At 39.9% G+C, this 19,807-nt stretch overlaps 1 protein-coding gene across 2 annotated transcripts in view; it reads right to left on the bottom strand.

Annotated features, from left to right (window-relative positions):
* Nucleotides 1-19,807, bottom strand: part of LOC137992947 (E3 ubiquitin-protein ligase rnf213-alpha-like) — a 169,681-nt gene that overhangs the window by 13,393 nt on the left and 136,481 nt on the right. For both annotated transcript variants that reach the window (XM_068838545.1, XM_068838544.1), the window contains exons 66-81: nt 18,871-18,971; nt 11,568-11,753; nt 10,677-10,919; nt 9,716-9,827; nt 8,117-8,542; nt 7,596-7,715; nt 6,999-7,109; nt 5,171-5,224; nt 4,512-4,715; nt 4,166-4,244; nt 3,741-3,775; nt 2,769-2,866; nt 2,511-2,664; nt 1,793-1,967; nt 792-892; nt 636-693 (exon numbers count right to left, since the gene is read on the bottom strand). In XM_068838545.1, coding sequence (XP_068694646.1) covers nt 636-693; nt 792-892; nt 1,793-1,967; nt 2,511-2,664; nt 2,769-2,866; nt 3,741-3,775; nt 4,166-4,244; nt 4,512-4,715; nt 5,171-5,224; nt 6,999-7,109; nt 7,596-7,715; nt 8,117-8,542; nt 9,716-9,827; nt 10,677-10,919; nt 11,568-11,753; nt 18,871-18,971 — 2,257 coding nt within the window. The remainder of the gene's footprint in view (nt 1-635; nt 694-791; nt 893-1,792; nt 1,968-2,510; nt 2,665-2,768; nt 2,867-3,740; nt 3,776-4,165; nt 4,245-4,511; nt 4,716-5,170; nt 5,225-6,998; nt 7,110-7,595; nt 7,716-8,116; nt 8,543-9,715; nt 9,828-10,676; nt 10,920-11,567; nt 11,754-18,870; nt 18,972-19,807) is intronic.

Raw genomic sequence — 19,807 nt, 5'->3', positions numbered from 1 at the left:
GTACTATCTGATAGTAACTATCTGCGTCCTTCTTCAAAAAGACTGCATCTCAGTTATTCTTCAATTCCGTGGACGAAGTTCTTAGGAACGTAATCATTTCACTACGTACTCTATAGTTTCGATGGTAACAGGAATTCTGTTCAAGGTCATCTTTCCGTTAGAGATGCAGTCTTGTTAAAAAAGACACGAGCTTTTGAAACCTGTACAATAGTCAAACACGTTGAATATAACAGAGCAGGGCTGACGCAGTGCAAGAGCACTCGCCTTCCACCAATGTAGCCCGGGATCGATTCCCGGATTCGACGCCATATGTGGGTTTAGTTTCTCGGTTTTTCCCCGGGTACTCCAGCTTTCCCTTCTCCTCAAAAACCAACATTTGATTTTAACTTCAGTTAATTTGTAGTCTCCCCTGTATGTAGAGCACTCGTGGTCGGCTAAATAACCTTGAGACTTAATAATAAAGTTATTATTATTATTATTATTATTAGTTCACTTGACACCTCGTTCTTGGAATCGAAAATCTTATTTCGGTCTCAGGTGCAAGATTTCTTTTCGGTGCGATTAGATAAAACTCTTAGAAGCTGACAATTTGTCCTTTGATCATCTTTCGAGTTGAATGTAAAAATACCGCTTACCAAGTCGATTGTCCCCAACTAACAGCTCCAGACAATATTGAACACGTTCTTCGAGATTCTGAAACAAAGACGCCAAGACTATCAAACTCTCCAAATGCTTGCAAAAAAAATAAGAAAAGGAAAAGGAAAAAAAAAAGAGGAATAAGGGATATGTACCGTCATCGTGGGAGTCAGAACACTGGTGTTGAACGCTGTTTCCCAATCCCTCCGGGACGCCTTAGACGTTAGATCAGGTGCGACAACCATGGCTTGTCGTTCTGGAAAAATCGGAATTATTTTAAATGCAAACACTCAAAATGCAAAAAAATTATGATGACTAAAAAGAATCTAAGTGCTAGATCAGTGGGATTAGAATCCACGACCTTCCGAGATCTAGCTCGATGCCTTAACTCACTTAATTACTGAAGCCTGTGGCGAACCAGGAATATCTGTGTGGCAAGAACCCCATCACGCTGTCAGGTAGTCAAATCAACACAATTATGGCTCATAAATGCATTACACAGTCACACTTAGCATCAGAGATAAGAGCCACCCTTCGACTCTGCAAACTGTTAGAAATACATGAACTATGAAAGACACAGAAAATATCTGACAGCCAATCTAGCTGCATGTTCTAACCACTAAGTTACTGGCCACTCTACGGCTAGCAAAGATTATCTGTGAGCTCTTACCAGAATTGCATCACTCAGGAATGTATTCAGATGCGGACATCGAGAAAAGGACTTGACATTAAAGAGAAAAGCTCTGATTTAACACCCAATTTTTTTATTAGAAGGGAGCGAGGTGCGGGATTGCGGAAAATTAATTCACTTTTCAAAGGAATGAAAATTGATACAATATGCTCATTTGCCTTTTCAATGAAGCACAAATGAGACGTACGGTGGTTTTCTGCAATCCTTCACCTTAGTGAGAAAATGCAGTTGTCACTCTCAAAATTAAAGAGAAAAACCTTCTGCATATAGGGGAGATTGCTTGTCAAAAAAGATTTCCCTATGTCGTTTTTAGATGTTCAATTTAGTTTAGATTCCTCAGATCTTAGACACAAGTCTTTAGCTCGGCCCATCCTCGCAAGTCCAGGATCAGTCAGTCAGTCAGCAGAAGTAAGAAGTAAATTCGTTACTGGCAAAACTTCTTTTTTGCAATAATTGCCAACTTACGATCTGAGACATGCGAAGTCATATATGTAAGGATCATGTGGATGCACAGGATGGTATCGTCCACACTCCTCCCCAGGCTCTTGGCAAGAAGTTCCAAATCCATTCGCAGGTGATCCCACAAAAAGCGTGCCAATGCTTCAGGAGGAACTCTGGGATTGATGAGGGAGGCCACATCCTAATAAAGGACAATCAAGATATTCTCAGGTTTACACGAAAATCGTACTCAGTAAAAGGGCGTAAGAATGGTGTTAACTGGGCTTTGATGATTGTGGATTCAGCACAACAGTTGAACCTAACATTTTAGCTCATTTAACAGCTCAGAGTGAAAACAGTTTCACTGCCAGAGTTAACTGCATTTTCCTATATAACAGTTAATATGAACATTTCGGGATTTATAATACTAAACAGAAACAATGAATCGCACAGAGCATTTACACCCATCTGGAAACTCTTCCTTGAAGGTTCAAGTACTTTTCACGGATGCAGAAACCTGAAACGATACGCTGGGAACAATAAAGACATTTTGATTCACTTAAAAATTTATTCATGTTTTCCACAATGGTATTCACCTGGCGTAGTGTCAGCTATTCCTCAGTCAGTCAATGGCCCTTACAGCAGTGCGAGAAATGTTTGACAATTCAAATCCCTTCTCTTATCAAATCAAAGCCGTTTAGAATTGCCAAATTGCAATTTTGTCTCGTGGACTTCTTTAGCATACCTGCGGTTGGCGACAGGCTCCTTCAATCATAGCGCAATGCATGAGGATTCTTGTGATACCAACAACGACAGATGAAAGGTTTCGCTCAGAAGCAAGACTCTTAGACCTTGCAGTGGGATCACCGAGCACGTGACCTCTCATGGTGCGATCAGCCCTAAAAAGAAAAAGAACATGGCGAAAAAGTAAGAATATCTGAAAAATGTCGCCGAGTGAATACGTTTGCAACTTGATCCAGTTTGAGTAAGAAACAGCACATACCTCTGAGCAACAGTATTTCCTTGAGAAAGATTGTGTCTAGTCCCACCGATATTGACTTTGCATTCAGGACAAACTCTAACTTCCACAGGACGACCACACTGCAAAGAAAAGGAAACCAGAGATGTCTAACCAAAGACATTGCCACACTAAACTGAAACTGAAAAACTTTATTTAAACACCTGACATTGATGAGCCTAAGAAAGGACTCGTTACAAAAATGTACACAAAACAAAAGAATGCCAGAGTGCATAAGCCTTAGTATGTGGGCTTTGGAGGTGTCTCAAGGGCTTTTCTCTTTCAAACAATTGCACAATGCTGGGCTTTTAACCGCTGAAGCAAGGTATCCAAAAACAAAAGAAAGTAGGACTTCAAAAGATAAAAAATACCAGTTACAGTTACAGTTCTTTTAGTGAACGGTCTCAGCAATAAAACTGTGGAATAGCCAGTAGATCTACACAAAGACAATAAGCAGGCTTCGTAAAGGGAATGTAACGCACGGCCCTCAAACAGCAAAAGTACAACCATATATGGCCCTTGAATACGGGTGTTGTACACAGGACCCAGAAAGCCATGACCAAAAAAGCGTACAGTGGAAAGGTCCACGAGGTGTTCAAGGCAAGACACAGTATGCACCAGGAAGTGTAAAGAAACTTGGAAATGATTCGGCATGGTCATTATGCGAAAGAACAAGGAATTCTTGGGGAACAGGTACAAAAAGAGACTGTACCTTGCTGTCAAATAAAGTCACAAAAGAACAAACAGCGGAGACGTCCAAAAAGGTTGGATCGATTGCATGATTGAACATGTGATTAAGCACTACTGCAGGGGCTTTTCAGGGTCAATGTACAACACGTTATGGGGGACTTTGCCAGGTTGCTTTTATGGTGCAAGTGGCAGCCGTGCAGTTTAGAGTCTTACCTAAATAACAATTAGTTTACACAGGTGACCACCGTTTATTAATGTAATACTTACATCTCCGATGTAATACGGATGTCCTTTGGGGCACTCTAAAGAAAGGGGAAAAAGTAAGAGAACAAGACAATGAACGAGTCAGAAATAAAGAGCAAGAAACTAAAAATGTCAGTCAAAGTAAAGAGTTGATAGTAATTAAAGCACATGCACGGAGCTCTCTCATCTTCGCCTTGGGTTTGTGGTCAAATTTTCCTTGTTTTCAGCTAGCAAAAAAGAAAACAATATGACAAAAAACAGACGTAGCTCACTCATTTATAGGTACTACCTACTTATTGGAAAATTAAGTTGGTACGAAATGCCTACATTGAAGTGATGGAAATTCTCTATCAAAAGCAAAATGTATAATTAAGATGTAATGGGACGGGGGCCCAAAAGGTTAAATAATTGCTATGCTGTGCAGAGCTAACGTCTTTTTGATCACTTACGGTACCACGCCCCAGTATCCTGCATCCCTGCCATCGCCTCTTGAAGGTTGTCCTCTGGCATTGTGGGCAAAAAGGCGTTCTAACAACAAAAAAATGGTTAGCAACCTGGTCACCCAAAAATCTCTTGTATGTGGATGCAGGCGTTTTAGGCTTCGGACGGAGCTGCCGATAAATGTTGACATTAAGAACTCGTAATACATAATCTTTTCGGATTGTTCGGATAGCACAGATGGAAATGGTGTATGACCTGAACACGGAACCACATAGGCTGTTAACAAAGATAACAAAGATACTCGATTGGGCTTAAATCATCAACTTGGTAGAAGCCTTGAGGAAATAACTGTACCCTTAAAGCGGCAGGATTTTCCATCATCAGTCGCAGTGGCTCACAGACGGTCACATGATCAATAAACTGGAGCACCATTACAGTATGAATGACAATTTCGCACAAGTTCTGTTCCATGGCTGAGCGACCAGGTGCGGTTCTGGTGCTGGGGAAACCAAGAGCTCCCAGGGTGTTATTCAGAAGATGAAAGGCAAATGGTCGGGTCTGCGAGCATAAAGAAAAAATAACGAATACTATGAATAGTAAATATTTTGTTGCTGAGCATGATTTTCCGCAAACTCTTTAACAACCCACTATAAATATGAGTGACAATAAAGTGAAAGTAAGGAGGTGGGAAAGTAAGTAGGGAAAGGAAAGGAAAGGAACTTTATTTAAGTGTCTAATCGTTCTAGCGCTGGAGCACTAATTGGGGATACTGCAAACTGAAATAAACAAGTAATGCAAATCAAGTCAAATGTTGGTTTTTGAGGAGAGAGGAAACCGGAGTATCCGGAGAAAACCTCTTGTGCAGAGTAGAGAACCAACAAACTCAACCCACATATGACGCCGAGTCTGGGAATCGAACACGGGCCACATTGGTGGGAGGCGAGTGCTCTCTCCACTGCGCCAACCCTGCACCTCAAAAGTAAAAGCAAAACACAAGGAAATGATTTGCTTACTCTGTTTGACAAATCTGTTCCACCTTGTATGAATTCTTCTAGGGTTTGGTGAGCCTAAAACGGTGAAGTCAAAGAAATTTAACACGATTAACTGAGAACTGCATTTGGTTTTTCACAAAAATGCAAAAGGAGGTGACAACATGAAAATAGAAAAATGAGAAGGGAAGTGGCCACGTGACACAGATCAGGGCGGTGAATTTGCAACGGATACTCCAGATGCAAATGTCGCTTTGGCCACCAACTGGGTTGGACTACGTTGTTCCCAAATTTAATTCAAATTCGTGTTTATTTGAATAAGTTAAACACACTTCCAATCTATAAATGTCACCGTGTATTGTTGTTTTGCACACACGTGATCACCAGTCAAGTTTTAAAAAGAAAACAAAAGAACATGTTTGGACAATAATAGAGTTCAATTCCCCGAGGACTGGGTCGAGACACCAACATGTCTGCCGTTTCTTTGGTATGGCAGCTGACGTCATGTGAAACCGAGAATAAGGTTCACGTTTACACAACTGAAAGGGAATACTAAGTGAGAATCAAAAACCGCTTGATACAAAAACAAAAATAACAATAATAATATAAATGATAATAATAATAATAGTAATAATATTAATCCAGAAGAGAGTCTGACAACAACTACAATTCTTCTGGGCGGAGAGTGGAGTTCACAAGGCTGTGAAAGGAAGACAACAAAATTTGTACCAGTTATCACTAGGGCACTCGAATCTATCCCCAAGAAAGTTGGATGGCATAATGACAAGGCCAAACATCCCCATCCTTTAAAAGTATGCAATATTGGGAATAGTAAATAATCTGCGATATGTGCTCTCTGTCTAATATCATTTGGCTTGACAGAGCACTGCAAACAGGACATCGCTAGTCTAATAGGCCGTGCCAATTGTTATGGGCGCTTTGGAATGTTACTGAAAAAAGTTACAGTTTATCGAACGTGGCTGTTGACGTAAAATACGTACAGAGCGCAGGTCTCTTGAGGACAGCCCAGGTAATCTTGAAGGTATTGAATACCAACTAAGGAGGGGTATTTTGTCTCTTATTGTCTTCACCAAGGACCCGGGGACTGACTGACACCGGTGCTGAAAACCTACACGGTGCGAAATTCAGAGAACTATAGCAATTTGCAGTTGTTTTGTTAAACTTATCCATCATACCAATTTGTGAAAAATGTATATAAAAATGTACAGGTAAACACGAATATATGGAGTTAAAATGAAATGATGAGAACATTAAAATGTTAAATTTATATGACGTATTTTTTATTGTCACAATTTCATGCGTTCCGGCTATACTTTGTAGGGGATTTCGCAGCCACCAATTCGAAACACTGCAACTCAACAACCAGTGAGATTTACAGGTGCCCTTCTCATTTGAGAAAAGACGTCTTCGACTATTGTCACGGAATAGCCAGGGTTCTAGTTACACAAAGGGCAGCCCCCCATCCACCCCTCTTTCCCATTTCCCCGTTGGGCTCACTTCGCTCTCCAATCTATTTTTGTCTTTTTAGAGCCTGGTGCAACGGCAACCGCAAGTGCCTTTTTCTTCGTCATCAAAAGAAGAAAGCTCAAAAAGCTTACGTAAAACACTGCGTCTACTTCCGGATGTCCCATTAACCCTTAAGCCCTGAAGGGTGATAACACTAAATATTTTAGTTTTAAATTGGCCACTTTGTAAAAAGTAAAGGAATATAAAAGTGCCAATCGGTCGTCAAATTCAAATTTCACTCGTATCGTTATGTTGACTTTTCTGGTTGACATCCTTCACACTAAGAAGCCGAATATACCACAATAGAGTTCTCTGGCAGACTTACCCTTGCGGAGAGACGGCGTTCGGTGGCGGTGAAGCGGTAACACGTGGTCACTTCACGATATTCAGACAATAGCACCATGACCTCTTTAACCACTGGAGGCACAGCAACGGTCTGAAATCACATTTGAACTTTGTGTCATAGTACGGTAGGAGAACACATGATGTCATGAACATATGGTAGACAACTGGAATTTGAGCCACGAATTTCCCACTCCTAGCTCCACTGAGATACTGGAGTCGTTCCGTAGGTTTGAATAATTGATTTGTGAGCTTTGATTTGAAGTGCACCTTGCTGTCACATAGTAAAATCAATACGTCATTCGATTAACTGAATCGAGCTGTCACATTAACACCCAAAGTAAATGATGAAAAAGCAATGCATTTATCAAAGGATCTATGCTGCGAGAAATAAGAATATAGTTAGTTTGAGTATTGTCAATATCACTGGACTGGAAAAAAACCTCCGTTGCCTGCATTATGGGGTATGCGTATTAATTGACAGGAAATGAGCTTTCCTCACAGTAAAGACAAAATTGTCCAGATAAAAAGATGTTCTTAGTAACCAAGATTCAACTGTATTGCTCTAAATTCCTTGTACCTGCAGTGTTGCGGTCAACTCCCTGTTTGACCCACTTAGCACTGTCTTCGCCATGGCCTCTCGAATGGTTTTGTAGTGTTCTCCATAAATGATGAATCTATCAGGAACAAGATCCTCTTGCTGTAAGAGAAAAAGGTTCTTTCTCACCACTGTTTTGAAGGAAGGTATGCAATTTGGCATTAAGGCAAAATAAACCGGACTTCCAGAAAAACTGATTAGGCTACTCAAAGCGACCAAATAGCGTAGGCGCGCTAAGGTTGTGGTCAACAGTGGTCTGCCACCCTGTTATTAAAAAAACTCTGCTTCAAAGTGTCTCTTTCTTCACCCAGGTGTACGGATGAGAGCGCCGCAGAGACACCGATTAAGGAAACAAGGGGAGGGGGGGGGGGGGGGTGGGGAGAGGAGGAGGAGAGGGAGGGTGGCTGGGGTGGCCTCACCTTTAGCCGTCAAACATAATATTCTAGCGATGCTCCCAAGTCTTGCTCCAACGACTACCTATTTTACCATTAGTAATATTTCACCTGCTGATCTCTGCTCTCAGGAGGCACAATCCAGTCTAGGTCGTTTATTTCACACACCGCGTGGATGGCTTCAACACCAAACCTTCGGGCAAGCTGCTTTAATAGGTACAGTCGCGGAGAAGGGCTCAAACTCTTCAAGCACATTCTTCTTATTGCTTCAAAAAGTGTCTGCAATTCGCTCCTAATCTGAAAGTCGTTCCAAATAGCTGAGTCTTCCACGATGGCTTTGTGCATAAACTGGGCAGCGAGCCCTAGGATGTATCGCGCCTTGGCCACACTTTCCAACAAAACAACATCAACTTCGCGTACCGGATGAATTGTACTTGATGTCAAATGTGGTGTACAGTCGTGGCAAAGCTGCTGTGTTAGTTTTATCATTACTAGAAGATCGTCCGACAAATTAGCATATTGACTGATGAGAGAATCCTGAAAAAAGAAATTGTAATAAAGGCACAGCTTACTTCAAGTTCCAAAAAAGTAAAAGGGAACAATACTGTGTCAAGTAACACTCACCTATAACGACACCAACAGCTTTTTACCACAGGATATGCTGACATGTTGACAATTTACCGAGGAGAACATAATTTCTCCAAGTATACATTATTTATCCCCCTGTGTTCCCTTAGGACAATTGTATCCTCTGGTGCTTGGATTTGTTTCAAGAACAAAAGAGTTTCCATGACAAACCACGGAAATCAGTACCCATTTAAAGTCAGCTAACCAATAGATGTCTTGATGAATAGAAGGGGAAAAATGGAAAATGCACAAGGGACACCCAAGGCAATGCAGCCATCTTTCTACTGCTGTTAACTTTACCTATCTAATGGGCTATTATTATTATTATTATTATTATTATTATTATTATTATTATTATTATTATTATCATTAATAATAATAATAGTAATTTTATTATTATTATTATTATTCATATTATCATCATTATCATTATCATTATTGTTATTATTATCATTATTATTATTATTATTTTTTTTATTATTATCATTATTATTATTATTCATGCTATAAGTAGTCTCTGACTCTAGGCCTTAGCTAATGGAGTTAGTTCGAAAATAGTTAAGATGTGGAGATGCTTATGAAACTCGACAAGTTTCTTTGTTTAATGTTTTTGTTTGCTGTGTTTGCCCTGACTACTCAGAAACCACACCCTTTTTCTAAGAGTTTTGATTAATTTATTCAAATCTCAGTTGTGAACCAAGGATTGTACATGGTCACAGTCAAGGTACCATGAGGTGTGACGTCACTGTTCTCGCTATTGAAGTTTCCAGAGTTTCATGACCAGTCCATCTATATGGACTATGATTTGTTCCCCTTTCACTGCGGCAGGGTGATTCGATGATATAAATGTTATTTTAATAAGAAAAAACGTTGAAGTAAGATTAGCTTTCAGAAAGAGGAATAAGTCAATTCCAAAATGGTCTCATTGGGGCATTCCTTGGAAAACCAAACCGCTTTCTCTAAACGATAAGCGGATTACCAGATTCAATTCTTTTGAAGGCTGCTTGTCTTTACAGCTGCATTTTGCTGCTAATGAACTTGTTGCTTTGTTTGTTTTTTTGCTGACCATGAAAAACATCTCACCTCCCAACAGTAAACAAACAGCTGACAAACTTGGAGCAGATGACCAACGTCTGGCCTAAGTCTTCCAGTTTCTGACAAATAATGCGACAAGTGCTCTTTGACTTCTTCATCGCTAGATGCAAAAATGAAAAATGCAGGCAAAAAATCACGATGGTGCAACCCAAAGTCTCGGATTGGTTCAACAGTGCGACTTATGAGTGTACTTATGCATTAACATTGAAAACGCAGCAAAACTGTGGCTTTGCAACGTGTGAGATTATAACATAAGATTTAAAGCTTCTCCTCCTACAAAGTAATTCCGACATTAAAAACAGCACACGTGAATAAATGATTGGTCAGTGTCGTAAACTAAATTTAATGATCAACAAGTTATCAAAACAAAAGATGGTTGTACATTTAAAAAAAATTCTTTACGTGGTCCCTATCGTCGAAAGTCAGGATTTGGCAACTGGATATTGCTAGCTTCCTTTTGGCATTCCAAGAACACTTTCGATCCGCTTTGTACAATGGAAGTTGTTCCATTTTAACTAATCAGATTTGTCACTTTATCCTGAAAGCTTTTCCACTGCAAATTACTTAGTAATAAAAGGGGAATATCTAACTACACATTTGCACATGTACATATGGGTTAATTGCACAAATTTCACTGTCATTCGAAACCTGCCGCTAAAGTTTCCTCTGGAAGGAACCATAAGCAAGCTGCCGAGAAGGAGATAAGTATGTCAAGTGACGGAAAAAATCGTCAGAAGGTGCAGCAAGTTTCATTTCTAGAAATGAGAAAAGTTGCTGTCATGTGTCACTCGTGAAAGGGATCTCATGTCGATTGGAATCCTCAGGTTTAATTAGCACTGTCACTTTGTTACGCTACTGTATTTCATAGTTTTTTTCGAAGTACTTTGCAAAGTTTTTAAGAAACAAAAAAAGAAAAAGAGTTCATATGAGACTGGGAAAAAAACCAAACCTGTTCCTAAGGAGTTGTTGCAGCAGAAAAGACCTCACCACTGGAGTTGCATCAATGCCGTGCTCAGGGAATGGAGAGAAGGCCTTAGTCTTGGAACTGGCTTTTAGCACATAGCTCATAAACATGGAGAAAAGCTCTGCGTCAATAACGCCAGACTCAGCACCAAAACAGAATAATGAAACAAGCTCCATGAAAAAGGAGTTACACCGACGACGGAAGTCATAGTGTTCTTGGACAGCTTGTCTGTGAACAAGAAGCAGGTTAATCATTTAGTGTAATTCTAAATTCGAGGTCTACTGGTTATCTTCAATCTTGTTTCACATTTTTTTCCTGAAAAATGTCTTGTTTGTTGCAATGAACGGAAAAGAGGGTGATAAATTTGAAGAGCGTTTGCAGACACACAATCGTTTTGATGAAGCACTTTTTCTCTATCTAATACCTCTCTCTCTGTTCTGATTTTAAAAACTTGGTTATGTATAGATAAAAAAATAGTCTTAAACTTAATTTTCGGTTGCAACTTCAGCCTTCTTCAGAGTAAAAATAGTGCAGTTCTGAGTGTGAGTTTGTCATTTATATAAAATCATTGTTTCCCCTGGGGTTTCATCAAAGTTTTGTAAACAGAAGGGAATGCCTTCCGTTCACTCACTGCATTCTTGTCTTTTGTAGAGTGCCACGATTCTCCAGTGGAAACAATGATTTTATGTAAATGACAAACTCACACTTAGAACTGCACATTTTTACTCTAAAGAAGGATGCAGTTGCAACCGAAAATTCAGTTTAAGACTATTTCTTATCCATATATAACCAATTTTTTAAAATCAGATCAGATACAACGTTTTTTAACACATTATATTCTCATGATGACTGGTCGCCTTTTTTAAACATTAATACCTTATATCTTTTGTGGACTTGATTTTGAAATGTTCAGGAACTTCCACTTTGCAAAGCGGACACTTGCGTTCTTGTGCAATCCAGTGGGAAATACAGGAAAGGCATATCACGTGACTACATGGCATTTTGACAGGATCTTTTTCAGCCAATCCTTCCAGGCATACGGGGCAAGTAGTTACACCGTAACTGTAGAAACGAATTAAAAATTAAAACCAATACGAAAAGATCATGTACTGATTTCTTAGAGCAAATTCACTCCACGGCAAGGAGGAAGCTAGCTGATATGGTGGCATTCAGTAATTTGGGGGGGATGAACACCGACCGATGAAAAATTCAGACGCTCCATGAGCGTTCACTGGGTTGCCTGTGTAACTGTTACTCAAAACGGAAGAGACTGAGTGGGGTGGTACAGGCCTTGTGCAACAAACGATCACATGGCACAAAATCCGCCATGCTGGAGGGCAAGCTCATTATTATTCCCCCACTGGGACATTAAAACAAAGAGATCTGAACCAGTCAAGCTTGACTTGCCTTTGTTTTAATGTCCCAGTGGGGGAATAATAATGAGCTTGGCGGATTTTGTATCATGTGATCGTTTGTTGCACAAGGCCTATTGAACTGCAGCGTTCCAGTTAATTTTTTCAAGTCGGGGGTCATTAAGACCATTTAAGGGGTCACCCAGAAGTCGTGCGAGCAGAGACCCTTTGGCTCACACGTTCATACACAGATCTTTTTCTGAGGTTAAAAACCTGGATACCGGCCTATTAATCATTTGTCAGAAAGAAAAAAAATCCTGTTATCTTTAGAAAAATTAGGCACGGATTGCGCACGTGTGGTAGTGCAGTAACACAGCGCTTTATTCCCTATTGTCAACTGAGCTACGCTTTGTCTTCCAGGAGATTCAAGTTGTCTTTGCGTAATGTATATAGCTCTTAATAGAACACGATATTATTTTGGTATTGTATAGCATTGTATTGCCATGGTAGAAGTCTTAGGTAAATAGCCACCTGAGAAGACAAGTGGTTATTAGCAAAGTCTTAAACCCAGAAAGACTGAAGAAAATTGGCTTCGAGGCTGACATGTTGATCATTATCAAGTTTCTCTCACAACTTCTTTTTACTACAATTTTAAGCTTGCACTCTGAGCGTCTGACAGCTTTGTGATACAAAAATTCACTGACGTTAATCCCTATCCAGCGCGGGGTTAGTATCTGGATTGGTGACCTCAAAAATATACCACTTTGTACAGAAACATAGGACCGAAAATTCTATTTTAACGCTCAAATATGCGAACTAAGCAAGGTATAGATTTTGTTAGCCTGCTTTATGCAAAACAAATATTGATGCATAAGTAAATAAATAAATATTGATACACAGTTTTTAGGAAGAGCAGAAGGAAGTTTTCAGGAAGGTCGATCGAGAATAAAATATTTTGCCATCAGCCACAAAATTTACGACATGGTAACAACATTAATTTTGAACCGCGAATATAAATAGTTACTATCAGTGAAAAACAGTTTGGGAGATTTTTGCTACGTTCAATTTTTTTATTGTACGTTGGCTGCACAAGTAAATCGAAAAATCGAAAGCGACATCGAATTCAGCGGGGGCCGTGATCAAGTTAGCGCGGCGTGTTTACTCACGAAACAGAGAAGCATCTGTCTCAAATGATGGATAAGTGTATAAAGTTTGACAAGAAATGCGCGAAGTCAACACAAAGATCACAATCGCCCAACTCTTGACGTAGACCATTGTTCTGCAAAGTCAAAAAAGTTTACTCCCTGAGACGAGGTTATTTATCACCAGGTAATGCCATCGTTTTGGAAATAGCAGCTACTTTATTATTCATCAGTGTTACAATTCTTTGCTGATTTTGGGGCTCATTTTGTTGAAACTCAAGCACGTTTTCAACAGACCTGTTTATTTGCGTGACTTATGCAAGCGCTGCTTACAGTGCACCACCACAAAAATCCTCCTGTGTCACATTTCAACCCACGTATGCAAATTTGCTAGGCTCGAAAATTACACAACATGATAAATTCACAAGGGCTCGAAATCTCACAAAAACCTTTTCAAGCGGAAAATTTATTGAAACATATTTGCTATTAGAGACAAAAAAACCCTTCCTATTTCATTGCGTGCGTGAAAACAAGAGACCCAATCGTGTCAAATTACCATATGGAACAAAACAAAATTTCAGGATCAAACCCTTTCGTGAAGAACCTTTTCCTTGAAAAATGAAGCACAAAATAGACAACAAGGTTTCTATCAAATCATTCTTGGCTGTCACATTTCCAATTATTGTGTGGGATTTCTCCACATTTTGTCAGCACCGGCGGTGTAACTGGCTTTATTTGTATACGAGAGCCAAGTGTGGTCTCTATTAGGGAGATAGAGGACCCTGGGAATGAGAATGAGTGTTCCTATGTGGCGGCCATTACTCTGATTACTCTTCTCGGCTGTTGTTATTTGGCGAATTTCGACTTGTTTTCTCGGTGCGATTAATTTACAACGTAAGCAAAGTCGTCTTCCTTTCAAACGTTCGTATTAAGCGAGTTGTGCGAGCTATATTGCAAGGAGTCATGCCTTCAATTTTATATCGGACAGATGTAACATAATGACAACAGTGGTTACGATTAGTAACTTGAAGTTTCCTCTTTTAACTACGATTTGCTGACACGTTGCGTGACGGCGGCAGTTTCTGTAGATTCGCAAGTTAAAAAACTAATGCCTTCAAACTTCCTGTCAAAAATTTTCGCATTTACTGGTAATGTTAAAACAGAAAAGCTAATTAATTTGTAAAAGTATAGTTTACGTACAGGTTTGTAAGCTGGAAGCACGAATACTCTTAGCTGACAATTGCACTTGCCTGCTGATTTATTCAGCTTTATCATAGACAAATTCTCTTCTGCTACTAGCGACTGATTCCAATATTTCCACTGATGAATAAAAGTAGACGGCATTTATCTTTTTGTCGAACGCAAATATTTCATGAGTCTCTGAAGTAGTGTTTTCATGCCTGAAGCGCGTTGACTCTATATATGTTATGTCCACGAAAGTTATTTTTAGACGAGCGGAAGTCTTTGTTCTAGGGAAAGTCTGTCTTCCGAGACGTCCGCATGCAGTCTTGCTTTGCGCTCAGGTTCTTAGTGAAAAGAGAAAATGATGGTGCACGTGGAAGGCTGATGAATATATATTTTCTTTCAAACATCGGACCGAGGTTGGCCTGCATGCGGACGTCTCGGAAGACTTCCGCTCGTCTAAAAATAACTTTCGTGGACATGGCATATCCCAAGGGCTGGACAGGGAGCCTCCTTCTCTGTCCCCTCATTTTCTCTTGGTGACTCTTAACTCTGTAAATCACCCCCCCCCCCCCCCGCCCATCCTCCTTCCCCTGTGATAACTTGGGCCTCCTCAAGCTTTGCCTGCTGACTGGGAAATACACAAACCACAGTAAATGGCATTTTCCATCGAATGGAACAGTGGAAATGTCCTTAACATTTGCTAAATTTTCTAGTTTCCAGTCTCTCATCAACCGGAAACAATTTGCAAATGGATGGTAAGTGCCATCTCGTTGGGCTGGTTTGCTGATTTAGGAAAAACTGTTACCATTATTCACCGGTCATCCCAACCGGTTTATTCTGACAAATGGTAAGCACCCCTAATTTCCTTGAAACTAGAAGTCCAAACATGTTTCTTCCCTAACCGTTTCCTCGCCTGCAGCTTGGGGATTCTACGAAATCTTTACTCGACATTTATCACTATAACATGACAAAATGTATTACATTTACTGTAATGTTAATCCTCAACGTTTATATGACTGAAATCCCTTACAAGTACGCATTGCGGACCTATTTTTTTAGCCTGAAGACTGTGCAGAGTTGAGCGCAAAATAAATATAACAAGACGCCTACAAGGGCGTATCCGTGGAATGCGCGAACAGTTAACACAAATTGTCCAGTGACAGTTAACGTCAAGTACAGGTAAACTTCGGAAAATGAGGGGGGAGATTACCAGAAAGATAAATCTGTAATATAACTTGAAGTGGTTTGTTGTAAAAACTCATTATTAATGTTACTAAATTTGCAAATGCAAACAACGAAGTCCTATTAGTAGGTTATCAGGATACGGGATTATTTATTTATTTATTTATTTTTTGGAAGGAGACTTTATTCAAATCCTACAGTTTTACTTGCTTCCTTAACTCCGTTCATCCAAAAATCACAAGATCAGCCTTAAATCATCCGAAAAGCTTCAGTACAAATCACAGTTCAATAAATTATCATCCTGGGCCAGTTGTTCAAAGACCGAGTTTTAAAACGAGTTTTATTCTCTACTCCCAAATGCTGTTCAAGGCTGATATACGGTAAAACATGAAACCAAAGTTTACTCTAATGCTGGATTACGGTAATCAGCTTTCGAACAACTGGGCCCTGTATTCGAAGTCCGGTTCCATAATCCTGGTTTGGTTCCGTTTAAATCTGCCGTGGCGAAGACAAGAAGACAACATCTGTACTCTATTTCTTTCAATGCTCAAAAATCTAAAATTCCGTAATTGCGTGTTCTACAGTCCAGGGTTTAATTTTACAATTCCATAAACTTGATTTCAGTATTAGAGTAACTTGGTACCAAAAGTTCCACAATAACCTGAAATCTCGTTACGAAAAAAAAGCTTAAATCCAGTAGTCCAGTCCGGGAATGGTACTTGACCGTAGCCCCTAATCTTAGCCAAAAGGCCGAGAAGCGATCAGGATACGGGATATTTAGGCACAAAAAAAGGGATTTTTGTGTCCGGGGTGGGGAAGAGGGGAATGGAATTGAGGAGATACGGGATATTTTTTAAAGTAGCAACCCATTGCGTACGTGTGGTAGTGCAGTAACTTGACGGTGCTTTTTTCCATAACTGTCAACTGAGCTGTGTTTTGTTTTCAACGAGATTCAAATTGTCCTTGCGTAATATGTAGCTCTATAGTACACGCTATTGTTTGGTATCGTAAATCATTACGGTGCCATGGTAGACATCTTTGCTAGATACCCCCTGAGAAGACATGTGCTTCAGTAAAATACTAAACCCAGGACGATTGAAGAAAATAAAAGGAAATTGAGAAACATTTGGCTTCAAGGCTGACATGTTGATCATTTACAACTTCTTTTTCACCACAAGCTTAAGCGTGTGCTCTGAGCTTCTGACAGCTTTCCAAGACCAATGTCACTAAAGTCAAGCCCCTTCCGGCGGGGTTAGTGTCTGGATGGGGGACGTCAAAATATGCGACTTGCTGTTAGGAACATACGACCAAAAATTATATTTTAACGCTCAAAATGCGAACTACGCAAGGTACAGATTTTGCTAGCCTGCTTTATGCAAAACAAATATTGACGCAAAAGTAAATAAATATTAATGTGTAGTTTTTAAGGAGAGCAGAGGGAACTCTTAGGAAGTGTCGATCGAGAATAGAACAATTTGCCATAGCGAAAAACATTTCGGGAGATCTTTTTTACGTTCAATCAGAGTTTAATTTTTCTATCGTACTTTTGGTCGAACAAGTAAAATCGCAAAAACGAAAGTGACATCGATTTTAGCGGCCGCCTGTGATCAAGTTACCTTGCGTGTTTAATACTGACAACTCACGAAACAAAGGATGCGGCTGTGACAAAATCTCGGCAAGATACCAGGTTTTTGTTAGTTTGCTTTTTTTTTCTTTCAAGTGTTATAAAGTTCGACAAGATATATGTGCGAATTTAACACAAAGATCCTCAATCGTTGATGCTAGTCCAAGCGTCAGCTGAAGTTAAATTCCCCCGAATAAGGTTAGTACTTGGATGGGGGACAAGAGAGAAGTCCCCGTGACGGCGATAGCTAAATCCTTTTTTTAAACTTGATTTCATTTTTTATCTTGTTTGGCCGTTGAAAGCTTTTTTCTTATTTTCTTTCTACGTCAAAGCGGCGAACAAACTGGTTCCCAAGAAATATTGGCGTATTCGTTCTATGCAAAATACTTCTAATGAAGTATTCGTTCTATGCAAAATAATGTTCACAGTGGAACACAAAAGTACGAAGCAAGATCTAGAAATAACGTAGAAAATTCTCCTTACCTTTAAAGCTTGCCTTTCTCAACAAAAACCATCTGTCCACTTTATCGAATAGTTTAACACTGAATCAATCATGGTGGGCGGAAAGATCCCAGAACAAATCTTTGCTTTCATCTGGATAATGGAAGTGTGTCACGGTGGCCGAGTGGTCTAACGCGCTCGCAGGTAATCGTAAAGGTTGGGAAAGTATGTGAGTTCTCCTCGGGGCAGGGAAGTTTGGAAATGCGAAAGGGTATAAAAGTGATTTCACCCGATCGGAGATTTCTTCAATATCCGTGGGGGTATGCACATTTGTAACTACCAACAAAAAAAAGACAGCAGACCGGTTTTAAGACGTGGAATGCCGAAGGCATACGTAACAAGAATTACTGAAATTTCAAATTTCCAGTTGTTACCGGAAGACTGTGCAGAGTTGAGTACAAACAAATATAAATAGCCAGACAATCCACTTAAGGTGTTCGATACCCTCTCTGTCTTTGTTAAACCCATAAGTTACCAGAGAATTTTCCATTTGGTTTCAGTGTTGTACATAACACCACACTTGGTAAAATATTAGAAATATAGCTCACTTTGATCTGCTCTGATTACGGCTCGACGGACGAAAGATTGTTGTCCATTAATCGTCGCTTTCAAGATTCCAGATATATGTATTTTTCACCGCCTGTCTTGTTTATCCAATTGACGTTCCATTCTTGAACTCCATAAGGGTACAATTTGTTTAAAGATCCTCCAAAACGCCATTTGCGTTTCAATCTTCGACGCCATTGCATGTTAATGAAATATTCTACTGTGTCCACCAAAGAAATCTACGCCTTCCTAATACCCCCTGAAAACCTACCAAAATACGCGAAGAAGACTCCACACACAAAGACACCACTCAGCAGGGGAATGATAGGAAAGACCTTTCCCGACACGGAAAAAAAAGAGAAAAAAAGAAAAAATAATTCCACCAATTTTACGACTGGGGTTGCCATACTACCAACCCAGTAATAATCTAACCGGACAACACTGCCACTTTGTAGCAATAACTAGGATCGGTTTTATCTCCTACATAAGGGGAAATTCGTAACTGCCCAAAGCACATCACTTAGGGATAACTTACCCAAAAAACTCAAGGTAATCATGACTCTCTTGTATGAAGAACGCCTTTCAATTGTTTTAGAGTACAAATGTAGTCAAACTGGCGACGGATCAAAGATTTAACGCCTTCGTACCTGGTGTACCGTTTGCTAACCGCTTCACTGCAGTCCACGAGAAACTTCTCAATAACCCTCATTGTGTCAGGCTTGGTGAAGTCTGTCTCAACACCCAACGCCTGTCAGAAAAGTTCAACAATAAATTAATTAACTATTTTGAGGGTAATGTGAAGTGCTATATTCTACCCATGTAAAGTAAAACCATGTGAGCGGTAGCCCCATACTAATGGAATAGCCCACATTCGATATATTAAAATTCAGTCCTAAACAAAAGGCATCATCTCGAGGCTCTGGGGAATAAACTCATATAAATCCTTATATTTATTCCCCCAGAGCCTCGAGATGATGCCTTTTGTTTAGGACTGAATTTTAATATATCGAAATTGGTCTATTGGGCCCACACAAGGACAGAGAAAAACGACCAGCTCCCGTCTTGCAAGGGTTTCAGAATAACTTTCTGATAATATCTCTCTCTAGCAAGTTTTCAACTATTACAGGTGTTGGATAACGAATGAGTTCACATAACTGTGAGACGTTCATTTACTTTTTCGTGTCTATCACCTCAAAAAACGGTTTCGCTACATTTAGTCGCTGCACCAGTCCAAAACCAGTGCGCTTGCTTCAACTACTTTAAAGTAAATGTCTTCGAGGTTCCATGAAAGTGGGAAAACCAGCTATTATTTGATCTACGAGCGAGCAAGGAAGGACAATGGGTTGTATATACAGGGCTGACATTACAAACAGTTTTGCATTGGTACAGTTCCTTGAAAAAAGCAATGCAAGTAGTTTGTGACGTCAACCTGCAATCGACCCCATTCCCCTTCAGTGCTTGGTCATGGATCAAACCATGACCAGTTTCCCATCTTTCATTATAAAACTGTAATAGCAAACGGCCCAAAACTATTGGAGCAAGCGCGGAAACTAATCGAGGTAGAAAGGCTTGTTGTGGTGATAG

This window comes from Montipora foliosa, chromosome 2 (genome assembly GCF_036669935.1).
Source record: "Montipora foliosa isolate CH-2021 chromosome 2, ASM3666993v2, whole genome shotgun sequence".
In the NCBI taxonomy this organism is placed as follows: Eukaryota; Metazoa; Cnidaria; class Anthozoa; order Scleractinia; family Acroporidae; genus Montipora; species Montipora foliosa.
This window is presented reverse-complemented; position numbering and strand designations above follow the sequence as displayed.